The 14,326-nt window shown below is 37.8% G+C and overlaps 1 protein-coding gene across 1 annotated transcript; it reads left to right on the plus strand.

The window, feature by feature from the left end:
• The first annotated feature begins 201 nt into the window (after positions 1-201).
• Positions 202-10,990, plus strand: CUNH8orf88 (chromosome unknown C8orf88 homolog). The gene is made up of 5 exons (XM_061346789.1): positions 202-819; positions 1,632-1,708; positions 5,368-5,452; positions 8,121-8,227; positions 10,708-10,990. Exons 1-5 carry the CDS (start codon positions 741-743, stop codon positions 10,744-10,746), a joined length of 387 nt encoding a protein of 128 aa, XP_061202773.1. The 5' UTR covers positions 202-740; the 3' UTR covers positions 10,747-10,990.
• Positions 10,991-14,326: the final 3,336 nt, after the last annotated feature.

A 14,326-nucleotide genomic window follows, 5' to 3' on the forward strand; every position in this document is an offset into this window, starting at 1 on the left:
AGTACCATTCATTATTGTGTTAGTTGTTTATGCTATTCTTTTTCTCTAAAAGAAGTTGAAGTTCCTTCAAACGATGAAATCTCCCAGTTGACGAAGAAGATTGGAGGGGGGTAGGATTAAAATTAAGGTATAGATATTACAAGTTAAGATTTTATGACCAATGGTTTACATAGTGGGAGATCTGTCAGCCCAGCACACCTTAGCAGTTTTTGGTGCTTCTATAAGCAGCTAAACTGAGTGGGAAGTTGCAAAACTATTAATTTAACTAAAGTAGATATTAAAAGCCAGTTATGCAAGTTTTATGTAGATATATATGGAAGTCTTACAGCCAGTAGACTGTACAGGGTACACTAGTGTTAATTAACCCAGTTAATTAGATTGTTAGAAAACACCTTAATTTCCATCATGTGTCCCCATCTCCTTTCTCAAGTGTACAGACAAGCATATAGAAAAAAAATTTTAAAAAAAGAAGCTAGGGTAGCTCAGTTGGAAGGAAAAATGAGAGGTATGACTGATTCTGTCCTTATGCAAATTCTGTCCAGTATATTCTGTCATGTAATAAAATTTCTCTGTTAGGCCTTACTTCTTTTTCCTGTCTAGATACTAAAATATAGTATATCCTCTTGTAAAATGCAATTAATGAGTAGTAGATAGACTGATGTTCTTCCTTAGCAGCCCCATGTGGAACTGAATGCTTTGTATTGACTTCTGGTGGTTTTTTACAAGTGTTGTGCTAAAAAATGTTAAAGGAAACTAAAAAGTTTATTGGTAAATCCCTTCAGCCAGCACGACCTGTGCATTATCTGTCTTCTAAACAAGGTGAGTAGCATAGATATGATACAGTTTACTTTGGCAAAGCTGCAGTTGCTTTTAAGGAGATAACAAGGGCATGTAAGGTGACTTGGGTATTTTTTTTTTAATGACTTTGTTCAAACTGCAGTCATGCGTAAATGTCTTGCTTTGTGTTGAGTTTACTGCATCATCTCTGCGATAAAGTCTGAATTAAAACTAGATTAGGTTTATGCAGAACTCTTTGGTGTTGTTCTAGCTTGGCATCAGAAATTCTAGTTTCAGAAAGCTGGATCAGGCTTCTCTATTAAATCTGGATTTCTTGGGTTAGTTGACTCCTGCTTTGAAAACATAAAACATGTATAATGTAACACAGATTATTGTTTAGGTTTTATTGCAAGCACGCTATACTGCACTGTACTGTTCTTGTCTAGCCTTCATGCAAGTTTAAAACAAACAAAAGCCTTAGAAAAAAATCATGCAGTATTTATGTCCGGTGTGGGTTTGGTTTTAAACCTGTGTATGCTATCTAGATATTGAAGTATTAGCAGCTACTATTATTGTTAAATTAGAAATACTTTGGTGGACAGAGAAAGTAACAGCAGTGCTGATGTTAACATGAGAAATTTTTACTTTCTTTGAACTTCATGAAAGAAATGGAAAAATGGTCCTATGGTGATTTAAAATTTCAGGTTTTGACTACATGCCCATATAATCTCTTTGCAGTTGGATTTCAGCAATGTTCTTGTGTCAGTTATTACAAAATAAAAATGTGGAGTATATTTAAATGTTTTGTTGTTTTTTGTTTGTTTTTTTTTTTATGTTTTCTGTGTCTTTTCCAGAATCAGCCATTGTGTTAAACTTCCAGACTAAATTACCTGGCAACACTGAAGTATGTTTGCAGAGTAAAGTTGACTGGGTGAGTACTGAGTAAATAGTAGATTACAAAGTTGATGGAATGTGTTCTAAACTGTTATGAATTGGAGGTCAGCTGTTCCCTTATGTTATCAAATGTAAAGTAAACTATTTTGAGCTAGGAGTGTCCTTGATGTTATAAACGAGCAGTGTCAGAAGTGTTAAAAAGAAGTATGAGTTTCATGAATGCCCTTCCCTGATATTTGCATACACTAGTTCCTGAAAAATGCGTTCTGTGAATTGCTTATTCAGATAGAGTCTTACAAAAATCTCTGTGGCGTTTCTTTAGTCTTCATTGAATTTAAGACAGCTGTTTAAAACTTAAAGAACTCATATACGGTCTTTGTTTATTATGTGTAAAGGATAACATTAGAATTTTTATATTTTTTAATCTTTCTGAATATTAAGTTTCAAAAAGCATCAGTGATGATCTGAAAAAGCTGTACGTTGTTACCCATTTACTCTGGCTCCTGATATGGTGAAATGTCCCCCTTCCTAGAATAATATATGTATGAAAATATATATATATTTCACTTCAAGAACTTGTTCTTCAAAATTGTAATTGTATTTCACATACTTTAAATCTTACTGCCTTTCTGCAAGACGGTAATAGTGCTTTGTATCTTACAAGCATAAAACTTTAATTATCCTCATCCTCTTTCGTTCCTCCTCCTCCAATATAGTACCTTTTACAAAAGATAAACAAGCACAACACTAAACACACTGTAAAGTGAAAAACAAGTTTTGCTATAACACTTAGTAGGGCTAAAGGAAAACCAGCTTGTTACAACTTTCTATACCAGTCACAGTCTTATGTAGTGACGATCTGTTAAAAAAGGAATAATTTTAAGTTAATTTAGGTTAATACAGGAAATACAGGTTACTTTCTGGGAAGTATGGTGAATGATGAAGATTTTAAAAAGTAAAGCAGATTATATTTGCCGTGAATTTACAGATGTTTAAAAAGCAAAGGAGGCTTTAGAAACAAAAGAAATGCCAACTCTTGACAAACCAGGTTCTTAAAGCAGTGAAAGAACTGAAGAAGAATCCGGCAACTGAATTCTCCAAACTGCTTTACTGTGGTATATTTAGTATGCACACTTAAAGCTGCTTAGACTTCTGCCAGGAAGAAAAGGATTATCATTATGGAACATCAGGAGTGCTGTTTAGTGTTAGATTCAGCTCAGTACAAAGAACAATGAATTATAGAATTAAAACTACTGAGTCTGAAACTTTTAGTCTTGAGCCTTAGAGGAAGTGGAGAAGAGCTACTGTTAATAATAAGCACGGTGACAGTGCTTGTATGTAAGATGTTAACTTTGATTCTAGGGTATTTCTGCCAAACTGGTGTTCAGAATGAAAGTGAAGCCTGAATGCTCGCTGTGCCCTAACTGGATAATTTAAAGCAAAGAATAAGTTTTATTACTTCATGGTGTGCAAGGAGTTTTCAGATCTGGAGAGTGTTAAGTCCATTACCTCAGATCTATTTGAGGTAGGGAGAGATGCTTGAAAAGTCTCCCATCAGTCAGTATCAGCTTTAAATTACTACTTCTTATCTACCATTTAAAAATCATAGAATCATAGAATAGTTAGTGTTGGAAAGGACCTTAAGATCATCAAGTTCCAACCCCCCTGCCATGGGCAGGGACACCTCGCTCTAAACCATATTACCCAAGGCCTCGTACAACCTGGCCTTGAACACTGCCAGGGATGGAGCATTCACAACCTCCCTGGGCAACCTGTTCCAGTGCCTCACCACCCTAACAGGAAAGAATTTCCTCCTTATATCCAGTGTAAACTTCCCCTGTTTAAATTTTAACTCATTACCCCTTGTCCTGTCACTACAATCCCTAATGAAGAGTCCATCCCCAGCATCCCTATAGGCCCCCTTCAGATACTGGAAGGCTGCTATGAGGTCTCCACGCAGCCTTCTTTTCTTCAGGCTGAACAGCCCCAACTTTCTCTGCCTATCTTCATATGGGAGGTGCTCCAGTCCCCTGATCATCCTCGTGGCCCTCCTCTGGACTTGTTCCAACAGTTCCATGTCCTTTTTATGTTGAGGACACCAGAACTGTACACAGTACTCCAAGTGAGGTCTCATGAGAGCAGAATAAAGGGGCAGGATCACCTCCTTCGACCTGCTGGTCACACTCTGAAATGATGTTGAGCTTTAGAAATATGTGCCCTGCTATTGGGTTATTCTTTATAAATGGATTCCATTCTTTGTAGATAGATTTCTGATAGGAAAGTGTGTAATAGATTTCAGATAGGAATGTGTGTAAGAGACCTGTTATGAGTGGTGATGCTCAAATGCTAAGTGTTGGACTGAAAACTGAACATAATGGAACTCTTGATATTATAAAGTAATTGGCAGGATGATATGGTGCAGGAAGAAATGTAAAAATGCTGTGTTGACACTGGCACATTGCTGTACATTCTGCTTTATCAAGTATGTATTTTTTTGTGGATTTAAGAGTATGTTAAATCCTTGTTTGTACTTGGAAAGAGCCTTTAAATAGCTAAGACTTCCAATGACTAATCGAACATCACAAAGCAGTTAGAATTAGCAGTATGGTTCTCTGTTAAGTTCATTCTCCAAAATCCCTAGATTTTTTCAGTTTTTTTTTTTTTTTTTTTTTTCCAGTTTTAGACAAGTCAGGAAAAGATAACAATTTAAACCACAAAAGTGAGGGCAGGGTGGATAATATACTAGAAATATTTTGCCATTTCATGATTTCTCCTCTTAGCACACCATGCAAACTGGTGATACATTTATGGTATTAACTGCTATTTCTGTCCAGATAGTAGGACCTCTTCTGCTTTTGGAGCTGCTTCCCCAAATTTTCAGTTCTTTCTACTCTCCCCCGCCATTTCCCCCTGTCCCCTCCCAAATGAGGCACTAGAATGGGTTGCCCAATGAAGTTGTGAACGCTCCATCCCTGGCAGTGTTCAAGGCGAAGCTGGATGTAGTCTTGGGTGACATGGTTTAGTGCGAGGTGTCCTGCCCATGGCATGGGGTTGGAACTAGATGATCTTAAGGTCCTTTCCAACCCCAAGTATTCTGTGATTCTGTGATTCTATATCTATCTACAAATGAAATTACAATTCCTCAGCCAAACCTGTGGAGACATTTTGAGAGCTGAGTCAAACTGTTGAGAGTAAACAGCTTTCCTACATTCCAAAACAGTTCAAGGTTTTGGCAGCTGGAAAGAACTCAAGTGTTATACTACAGTTGTTAGGTATTCATGCTTATGAAACCTTTTTTATCATGAGGGAATCCTAATCTCTCTCTTAAGTAAAGTCCTTCCTGCTTTTATTATTCCCAAGTATAGCAGCTTCTGGCTGTGTTCTGGGTGAATTCAGAGAAAAGGAGATAATTGTGTTATTTTAAAAAACTAAAAATAGCACTGTGAGATTCTGTCTAAAAGATTGCTGTCTCAAATGTGGTTACCTATACTGTTTTGTAGGTAGTTGAACTATTCCTTTATGTAATCAAGAGTAACATTCTACAGGTACGAATTAAACTGTGCCGCAATTATTATTTTTTACTAAGAAACCCAGAAACATATATCTGTGTTTTAATGTGCTTAATGTAAACAAACTTCATAACTTAATGCTGTGAAATATACCAAAAAATGTTTAATTCTTTCCTCCTTATTTTAGTTATCTGAAATGACTGAAGTGAAGATTTTAACTCAAACTATGATGCCCTGTCAACCAAACCAGCATGAATCAGAAGCAAAAAAAGGTAAAATACTGCATAAAGATCTGTGTCAGAGTTATATTCTGGATAGAAGACAACTGAACTTCAAAGTAATGTGGGATAGGATGAATATTATTTTTTCTGATTAACTGGTGCTTAGAGAGTTTGGCTTTCTTCTGTATCACAGTTTGGGAGCTACGTGAAACGTTTCTGTTTTTCATATAACACTCTAGAGAAAGTGTACAAATTAGCCACAGCTGAGGTGAGAAACCTCCACTAGTAGATTTGCTCACTTTTAAGGGTGTGCCTGTCTTTTTTCCTTCATTTTGTTTTGTTGTTTTGGGGTTTCTTTGGGGGACCACAAAAACAAATAAAAACACCCAAGCATAAAAAGAAAATCTTCACACAAAATCCTGTTTTTATGTAAAGTGCTTCTGTGTAGAGTAGTACAGATTTGAGTTGCGTCCATTAGCCTGTTGCAGGGCTCAATCATGGCATGCAGATTATTGCATGGAACCAATTAAAGAATTTAGCAGTTTGGCTTTGTTTTCCTACTCTTACTACAGTGCTTCTGAAATATTAATTTTCTGATGGTTAGAAATCATTTTATGATTAGTTCTAGACAGTTTGTTCTTCTGTCAACACTGTCCTTAAATATTGGTTCTTATGCTTTTCTTTTTGTACTGCTTATCACTCAGTACTCATAAAACATAACAGTGTTCTTGTCAATGTTTGGTAGTTTAAACAAGCCAACCTTTTACTCTTTTTTTATTAAGAAATAATCCCAGATCCCAAATGTATCCTCACAGTCCTCCTCTTCACTGCTTCCTGCCTAGTTCTTCATTCTTAAATATGTCACAGGAGCTGTGACAGTGTCATTGGGACAGTTTCTTCTGTTCATATCTTCCATATCAGGCATCTCAAGTCTCCATCTGCAATCTCCAATCCTTAAGTAATCTCTGAAGACTTGGTTTGGTCTTAGTACTAAAGAATTGAAATAATTCTGTTAATTTTTTTTGAGTCTTTCCTATTTTTCTTCAGTCTGAGGTTGCCATCACCCAGGTTCTTGAACAGTAATTTTACACTGTCGTGTGATTAATTTGAAAGTTAAGTCTTCATGTAACCCCTCTTAGGCTCAGGTTTGTTTTTTCTATTCTTGGTCTTAGTAAATACAGTACTGTTCCTCGGGCCTAGTTTGGTGCCAGGCTTGTCAGGCTTTCTATCTGTTTCTGATCTTTTACTGATTCTTCTTGTGGTTTGTTGAGACTTGTGTTTTGCAAGATCTTCAGTGACTTCCCATCAGATCCTAGTCTCATGTATAAGTCATCACACTGGGTCTTTTTTAGTGGTTGAGTGACCTGTGATGCCTTGTTGAGACTACTCCCCATTTGTCCATAATTTTTAACCTTTTTCAACACTTCTTTACAAAGGCCTTTTGTTTGTTTGTAGATTGTCGTTATTCTTTCCTTAAGGAAAGTTGTACCACAACTTCAAAGGTCCTGTTGTTCAGCTGCTGTCTACAAATACTTCCATTGCATTGTAAGATTTCCATTGGAACTCCATTTTTATCTCCAGTTGTACCTTAAATTCTAGATAAGAATTTCCATTTCATATCTGTTTAGTTACCTATCTCTGCAGTTCATAAGTGCTTGTAACTCCTATCTCAATCACTTCCTTGCTTTCTTTCAGAATCATACAATACTTTTGAGTTGGAAGGGACCTTTACAGGTCATCAAATCTAACCTCATTGCAATGAGCAGGACATTTCAACTAGATCAGGTTGCTCAGGGCCCTGTTCAGCCTGACCTTGAATGTTCCTGCTCCAGTGCAGACAGCTGCAGAGCTGGACACAGTACCTCCAAATGAAGAGGGGCAGAATCACCTCCTTTGGCCTGCTGGTCATGCTTCTTTAATGCAGCCCAGAATATGTTTGGCTTTCTGGGCTATGGGTGCATATTGCTGTCTCATGTCCAGTTTTTCATCCACCAGTAACCCCAAGTCCTTGGCAGGCTTGTTCTCAGTCCCTTCATCCCCCAGCCTGTATTGATACCAGGGTTTTGCCCCACCCCAGGTGCAGGACCTTGCACTTGGCCATGTTAAACCTCACAAGGTTCACACGGACCTAATTTTTAAGCTTGTCCACATCCCTCAGGCATGTCAGCTGCACCACTTGAGCTTAGTGTTCTCTGCAAACCTGTTGAGGATGCACTCTATCCTACTGTCTGTGTCATTGATGAATATATTAAACAGTACTGGTCCTGGTACAGGCTCCTGAGGGACACCACTCATCACTGATACGCATCTGGACATTGAGACATTGACCACTACCTTCTGGATGTGACCATCCGACCAATTCCTTATCCACCAAACAATGCATCAAATCAATATCTCTCAGTTTAGAGAGAAGGGTGTTGTGGGGGACTATATTGAAGGCCTCATAGAAGTCGTCTTCATCATATGCTTTTAAACAAGGAAAAAATAAAAGAAAGCCGTAAGTTTTCAAATAAGTCAATTTGATAAAGTGAAATTCTCTGTAATTTCCTACAAATTATCCGAAGACAAGGTCAGACTTAAATTACTGTTGGTTTTACTACTGATTTTTGTATTCTATGTGCAGCATTTCCACCTTTGTATAAGAAATAAATCAGTTTTCTGAATTCCGAACCCTAATGCCTTGAACAACGTAGAACGTTGTAATTTTGTGTTTTGACAGGAAGGATCAAATACAGCAGGGATTTCCTTCTGAAACTTTCAAGTGTTTCTCTCTCTCAGAAGAAGCCAGAGTTTCTTCCTGATCATCCTATTGTACTTGAAAAGCCAGTAAGTGCATTTTTTTATTAACTGAAGTTGTAAAACAGTCATGGAGGTTTTGACAGTCCATTTGATAGGAAACATATTTCTTCTGATTTGTCTGCCTAATTGATAGAACTGTCAAAAGACAGATTGTACAGTTCAGCTCTGTTACTTTTGTACATGATTTCCCCAATCAGTATTTGGCATCTTACCATGGCAAGTGCCATACAAAGGAAGAGTGGTGGTTTTTTAATTGTTTTCCAGAAATTCCAAATTTAAAATCAGTATGGAATCATATAAAAGCTTTCTACCATGAAATCACAGTACATAGCTTTAGTAGTCTGTGTGAATTCCATACCTGTCTTCTGAAAATAAAAGAGAGCAATCTTGATATATTTCTGACTTTGTGAAAGTCTGGTTTCAGTGTTTAAGTTGCCCATGATCAATGTCCACTGATGAGCTTAATGCAGTTTGTGTTAACATTCCTGATCTGTGTTATTGGGAAGAAATGAATAAAAATGAATGATGAATGTGAAGGATATCCAGGAGTGCCACCTTAACCTGTAAGAGGAAGTAATCCTCAAAGACTTTGTATGCTTAGAGAAAAAAATTTAATGCCTCGCATTCCACACATCAGGTATGGGAAAACATTCTTGGGTATAAACATTATATCAAATCAGGCTAAATACTAGGCTGCCTTTGAGGCCATAAGGGTGTAGTTCTTCTAGAAGTAGGATTTCTATCCTGGAGAAGTATGTCCGGATGACTGCTATGTTGGCCACAATTTGAGAGTTTTAAACTTCTGATCCTTGGGAGAAAAAAAGTTAAACTAATGTAAGACAGAAATTGGCCTTACTTGAGCTAACTTTTTACATGTCCTCAAGATGAAAGCTTTACTTGTTTGAAAGCCTGCCTGCAGATAGGGAAGTTACAACTCATGAATTTCCCAACTTCTTTTCCCCTCTTCTTGTCACTTGAGTTTCCAAGGGGGGCAAATTTCAATAATATATACATTTTCACATGGTTATGTTCGTAAGTAAAGGAGAATCCCTGCAGAATGTAATCAGTGGATGAATGAACTCTAAAATTGCTCATGACATGGCAAAATTACAAATAATTTCGGAAAAGGGAAAGAAGGATAGTAAAAACTGGTGCAAGCCAAGATGGGTTGCATGTGTTTTAAGAGATTGTTTTGGGGCTGGGGGATCTATGTTTGTAGGATTCAGTTATATATAGTTGTGTTGTTAGAAATAGAGTAACTGACTGTGAGGCCCCCTCTTAAAAGTTTTCCCTCTGCATATGCTAGTTTATCGTACATATAAAAAAAACTGAGTTTTCTGGTTCTATTCAGCTGCAAAAGGGGATGGGTAAATTAGAAACCCTTATTAATCAGGATATTGAATTAAAATAACATAAAGTATATCACTTAGCTATCATTTCTGGTGTCTTAAGCACAAAGTATGGATGGTTAAGTAGGAAGCTAAAGGAAAAAAATCCTGGTTTTAAAAGAGCAAAAGCTGGAGAATTTGCTGTTTGATCCTGGAGAGTGTTGAAAAAGGTATTGCAAGTATACTGCTCTCTTTAGTATATAAGGGTAGTAGTATCAGCTTGCTAGTCATACTTCAGAAGAAACTGGGTTTGTGATAGTCTGCATTTCTGAAATGACTGGAATAAATGTTTTGTTGTTAATATAAGGTAAACCAGCCACTCTTGTATTCCAGTGTTGAATTTTGTGTAGATATTGAATTTTTAGTAATTTGGGAATTTGGCAGCATATTAGCATGAATTAAACATTTAAGCTATTTGGATGTGAACTGTCTTAAGATACATTTTGTATGGCCGCATGGATATAACTGCTTGCTTTTCACTAAGCAGTGTTCTTATTGGCAAGGAAGAGTTTAAAATTACCATTATTTCCAAGAGGGTTGTAAGATCTCAGTTAAAGAACCTTGCTAGAAATCCCAGTGTCAGTGAGCCTGAATTTAGGAGCAGGTGGTTGTCAACAGTTTGCCACTGAATTGACTGTTCAGGTAGTTCTTGCCCATCTCAGGACTTTTCCCTAGTTGATTTTTTGAAGTTGCTGCTGGAGTGTATGCCCATTGTTGAGTGAAACCTGTATTTTCAGATGGAGAAAGCTTCCGAGAGAGACTTGTACAAGACAGATGCTGTGGTTGCCATTAGGAGGCTGTGGGTAGCATCTGTAGTGAAGGACACTGTTTTTTTTTTTGAGATGTGGGGATCAGGTCTGCCTGTACATAGCTCAGCATTTGAAGTCTCTGTGTTGACTGTGTCTTCCAGAAAGATTTCAGGTGAAGTCTGTATGATTAATGAAAGTAGAGCTGTTTGCATCAATCAGAAAACCCAAACATAACAAAAGAACAAAACCAAAACCAAACAAAATTGTTAAATGTATGTGGAGTAGAAATGGGTTATAAGCAGACCCCCAAGAACTTAATTTAAATGACCTCTTAGAATGGAAGTAATTTGATGGTTTATTTGTCTTACAGGAAAAGGGCAGGCCTTTTATTGACATGTGCAAGAAGTGACAAGTTGTTTGGAAAATGAGAAATCCATCAATGAAGGAGCTACATGTGATGTAGATCTTTAAGATTTTTGAAGATACTTGGGTGGCTGCAGATGAAAGTAGAACCCAATGAAATTTATGGAAAAGCCTATTTCTTCCTGTAATTGCCTGACTGCGTTAAAAGCCAAACCTTTAATTTGTAAAGCCTGAGATGGTAATAACAATTATAGTGAAAATAAAAAATTCTGCATTTTGCTGTGGCAGGATTTTTTCCTTGAATTGTCTGTGTTATGTAGCCATGTAGTGTGTCTGACCATAAAGTCTAAACCAGTGCTTGACTGGGGCTTTTTGCCTGCTCCCATCACGCTTCGTTAGCACTAATAATAGAATGACACATACTGCCTGTGTCAAATTTCAGCTGTCTTAGGGTATGTGCCCCTCTAGGTTATTTTTTTCCCCTGAAACTTCACTGGCTTGCTTTCTTAATTTGAAATCTCCAACTTGACACAAGTTAGTACATCCTTAGTATATTATGCATACGTACCTTCTTTCAAATTACAGTGTCTTGCTACTAAGTTTCACTAAAACGTGAAATCTATCTCACCATGGATCATAGAATCATAGAATAGTTTGGATTGGAAAGGACCTTGAGATCATCTAGTTCTATCCCCCCTGCCATGGGCAGGGACACCTCACACTAAACCATGTCACCCAAGGCTCTGTCCAGCCTGGCCTTGAACATTGCCAGGGATGGAGCATTCACAATTTCCTTGGGCAAACCATTCCAGTGCCTCACCACCCTAACAGGAAAGAATTTCCTCCTTATATCAAATCTAAGCTTCCCCTGTTTAAGTTTTAACCTCTTACCTTTTGTCCTGTCACTACAGTCCCTAATGAAGAGTCCATCCCCAGCATCCCTATAGGCCCCCTTTAGATACTGGAAGGCTGCTATGAGGTCTCCATGCAGCCTTCTTTTCTTCAGGCTGAACAGCCCCAACTTTTTCAGCCTGTCTTCATATGGGAGGTGCTCCAGTCCCCTGATCATCCTTGTGGCCCTCCTCTCGACTTGTTCCAACAGTTCCATGTCCTTTTTATGTTGAGGACACCAGAACTGCACACAATACTACAGGTGAGGTCTCACGAGAGCAAAGTAGAGGGGCAGGATCACCTCCTTCAACCTGCTGGTCATGCTCCTTTTGATGCAGCCCAGGATACGGTTGGCTTTCTGGGCTGCAAGTGCACACTGCTGGCTCATGTTCATTTTCTCATTGACCAACACCTCCAAGTCCTTCTCCGCAGGGCTGCTCTGAATCTCTTCTCTGCCCAACCTGTAGCTGTGCCTGGGATTGCTCTGACCCAGGGGTAGGACCTTGCACTTGTCATGGTTAAACTTCATGAGGTTGGCATCATCCCACCTCACAAGTGTGTCAAGGTCCCTCTGGATGGCATTCCTTCCCTCCAGCGTATCAACCGAACCATACAGCTTGGTGTCATTGGCAAACTTGCTGAGGGTGCACTCAATCCCACTGTCCATGTCACCAAATCCCACTGTCCATGTCACTGAGACAGATCTCAGCAAGAGAGCTGCCTATGTTTTGCATTCCTTGAAGTTCCTTGAAAATAATTGACCAGTGGTTTTGACTTTGAAAAGTGGAAGTAATGGACAAAACTGAGGAACAATACAGATTTTAATCATTTTTTATATGGATAAATAAGTATACCAAAGCATATTTTATTCTGTTACTTTCTCCTTAAATTAGTAGAATATTTCATAGTGAAGTTGAAAGCTGTAGTTTATGTTATGAAAGCATCTTTCAGATGACAAGTGTCAGTAATAGATATTTGTATGAATACAGTTGCCCTCAAAACCCTTACTCAGACCCACAACAACATCATCTGGGCACTGAAGGCAATTTTCTTGTATTTGTCACAAATGATAATGGAAGCTAAATGAGAATGTATTGACTGGTAATCATAAAAGTGCAGAAAACTTTCAACTTGCATTTGATAGACACTATTTCTTTCCCTGAACTACACAAATTTGTTTCAGTTCGGGTTTTTTTTGATGTTTATTAGCACACAGTCAGTTAAAATAAAGTTGCAAGTCTATTCTATTATTTGTATGTTGTTTACAATTAATGTTACAGAGAACTGAAATCGTTGGTTGGTTGATTGGTTGGTTTTTAATCCCTGGGAGATTTGTGAGTCCTATGGATCTTTTCCTGCAGTATGTGCTGAAGGCAATTTCTTTGTGTAGCTCTTAAAACTCTTAAGTGAAATGTCTCAAATGTATTCTGGTGTATGGTTCATCTAAGTGTTTACTGTCATGGTTTAAGCCCTGCCAACAACTAAGTACCACAAAGCCACTTGCTCACCCCCCTGCTTCTCTCTCCCCAGGCAGTATGGGGAGAAGAACTAGAAGAACGTAAAACCCGTGGGTTGAGATAAGAACAGTTTAATAACTAAAGTAAAATGTAGTGATAATAGGAATAATAATGATAACAATATTAACAATAGTAATAAATAGGGAACAACAAAAAAACAAGCAATGAAAATTCAAAAAACACAATAAATTGTTTACCACCACTGATTGATGCCCAGCACAGAGAAATAACTCTATCTCAGCTGAAACCAGGATATTTACTAGTAAATATACAAAGCAGAATAACTATTAGAAGGACATACGGCCTACTAAGACTCTCCTTCCCTCAACACCTAATTGATATGAAATTCTAAAGCAGGTTCTTTAAGAATAATTTTAATACGGCTTTTCCAGTGGAAAGGAAAAGTGCCATAAACCTCAGTGTACTCAGTGTAGTGGGTCTGTTTTCACTTACAGATTTACCCTGCAGCAGAGTCACATATCACTATATTTCCTTTGTCTATAGATCAGTAATGACAAAAGAAAAGATGCCATACAGTAGAGTGGCATTTTGATAGTAAAAAAGCCAGCCAGATTTTGAGGAGTATGAGTAGTTTTACTTTGCTAAAGACAAGAAACCTTTAAACTTTCACTGGTATGTCATTTTGTGAGTATAATATGGCTATTTGGGTGCCTTTTTAAAAATAAACAGATCTGTAATTGGATCATGTCAATCTGGAAAAGCTTTGGACTTCAATATTAAAAGCATTCACTTTTGCTGAGTTACTGTAAGATATACAGGTGAAATTTGTCTTTAACATGGGCACCTGTCATTTTCTGACACCCACATTTGTGCAGAGAATCTAGGGTCCCTTGACTTTATTGGCAAAGGGTTTGATTCAGTAATCTAATGAAAATATTTTCTGAGTGGTAAGGATATAGGGTTCAAAGCAAATTGGTTGTGAGATGTTAAGTCTGTGGATCTATAATAGCTTGACAGGCAAGCTCTCGTGAGGGGAGGGGCTAGAGGCTGAAGAGAAAATGGTACTGCCTTGTCTGGTGCTAGACAGAAAATATCCCGTATGAGTGAAGTTGTGGTAACACAAAGTTGTCCCTATGTTTACTCTCCTAATTAATGACATAACAACTTCTCTGAAGCATAAGACATGTACGAAAATGTGTTTGTGTTCATGCATGTTCATGTTCATACCTGTTTCTTCTGTAAAAGAAGACAGCAGCA

The sequence above is a fragment of the Neopsephotus bourkii genome, unplaced genomic scaffold (assembly GCF_033783945.1).
Source record: "Neopsephotus bourkii isolate Nb327-2 ecotype Australia unplaced genomic scaffold, CSIRO-AGI_Nbou_v1 NB_275, whole genome shotgun sequence".
NCBI lineage: Eukaryota > Metazoa > Chordata > Aves > Psittaciformes > Psittacidae > Neopsephotus > Neopsephotus bourkii.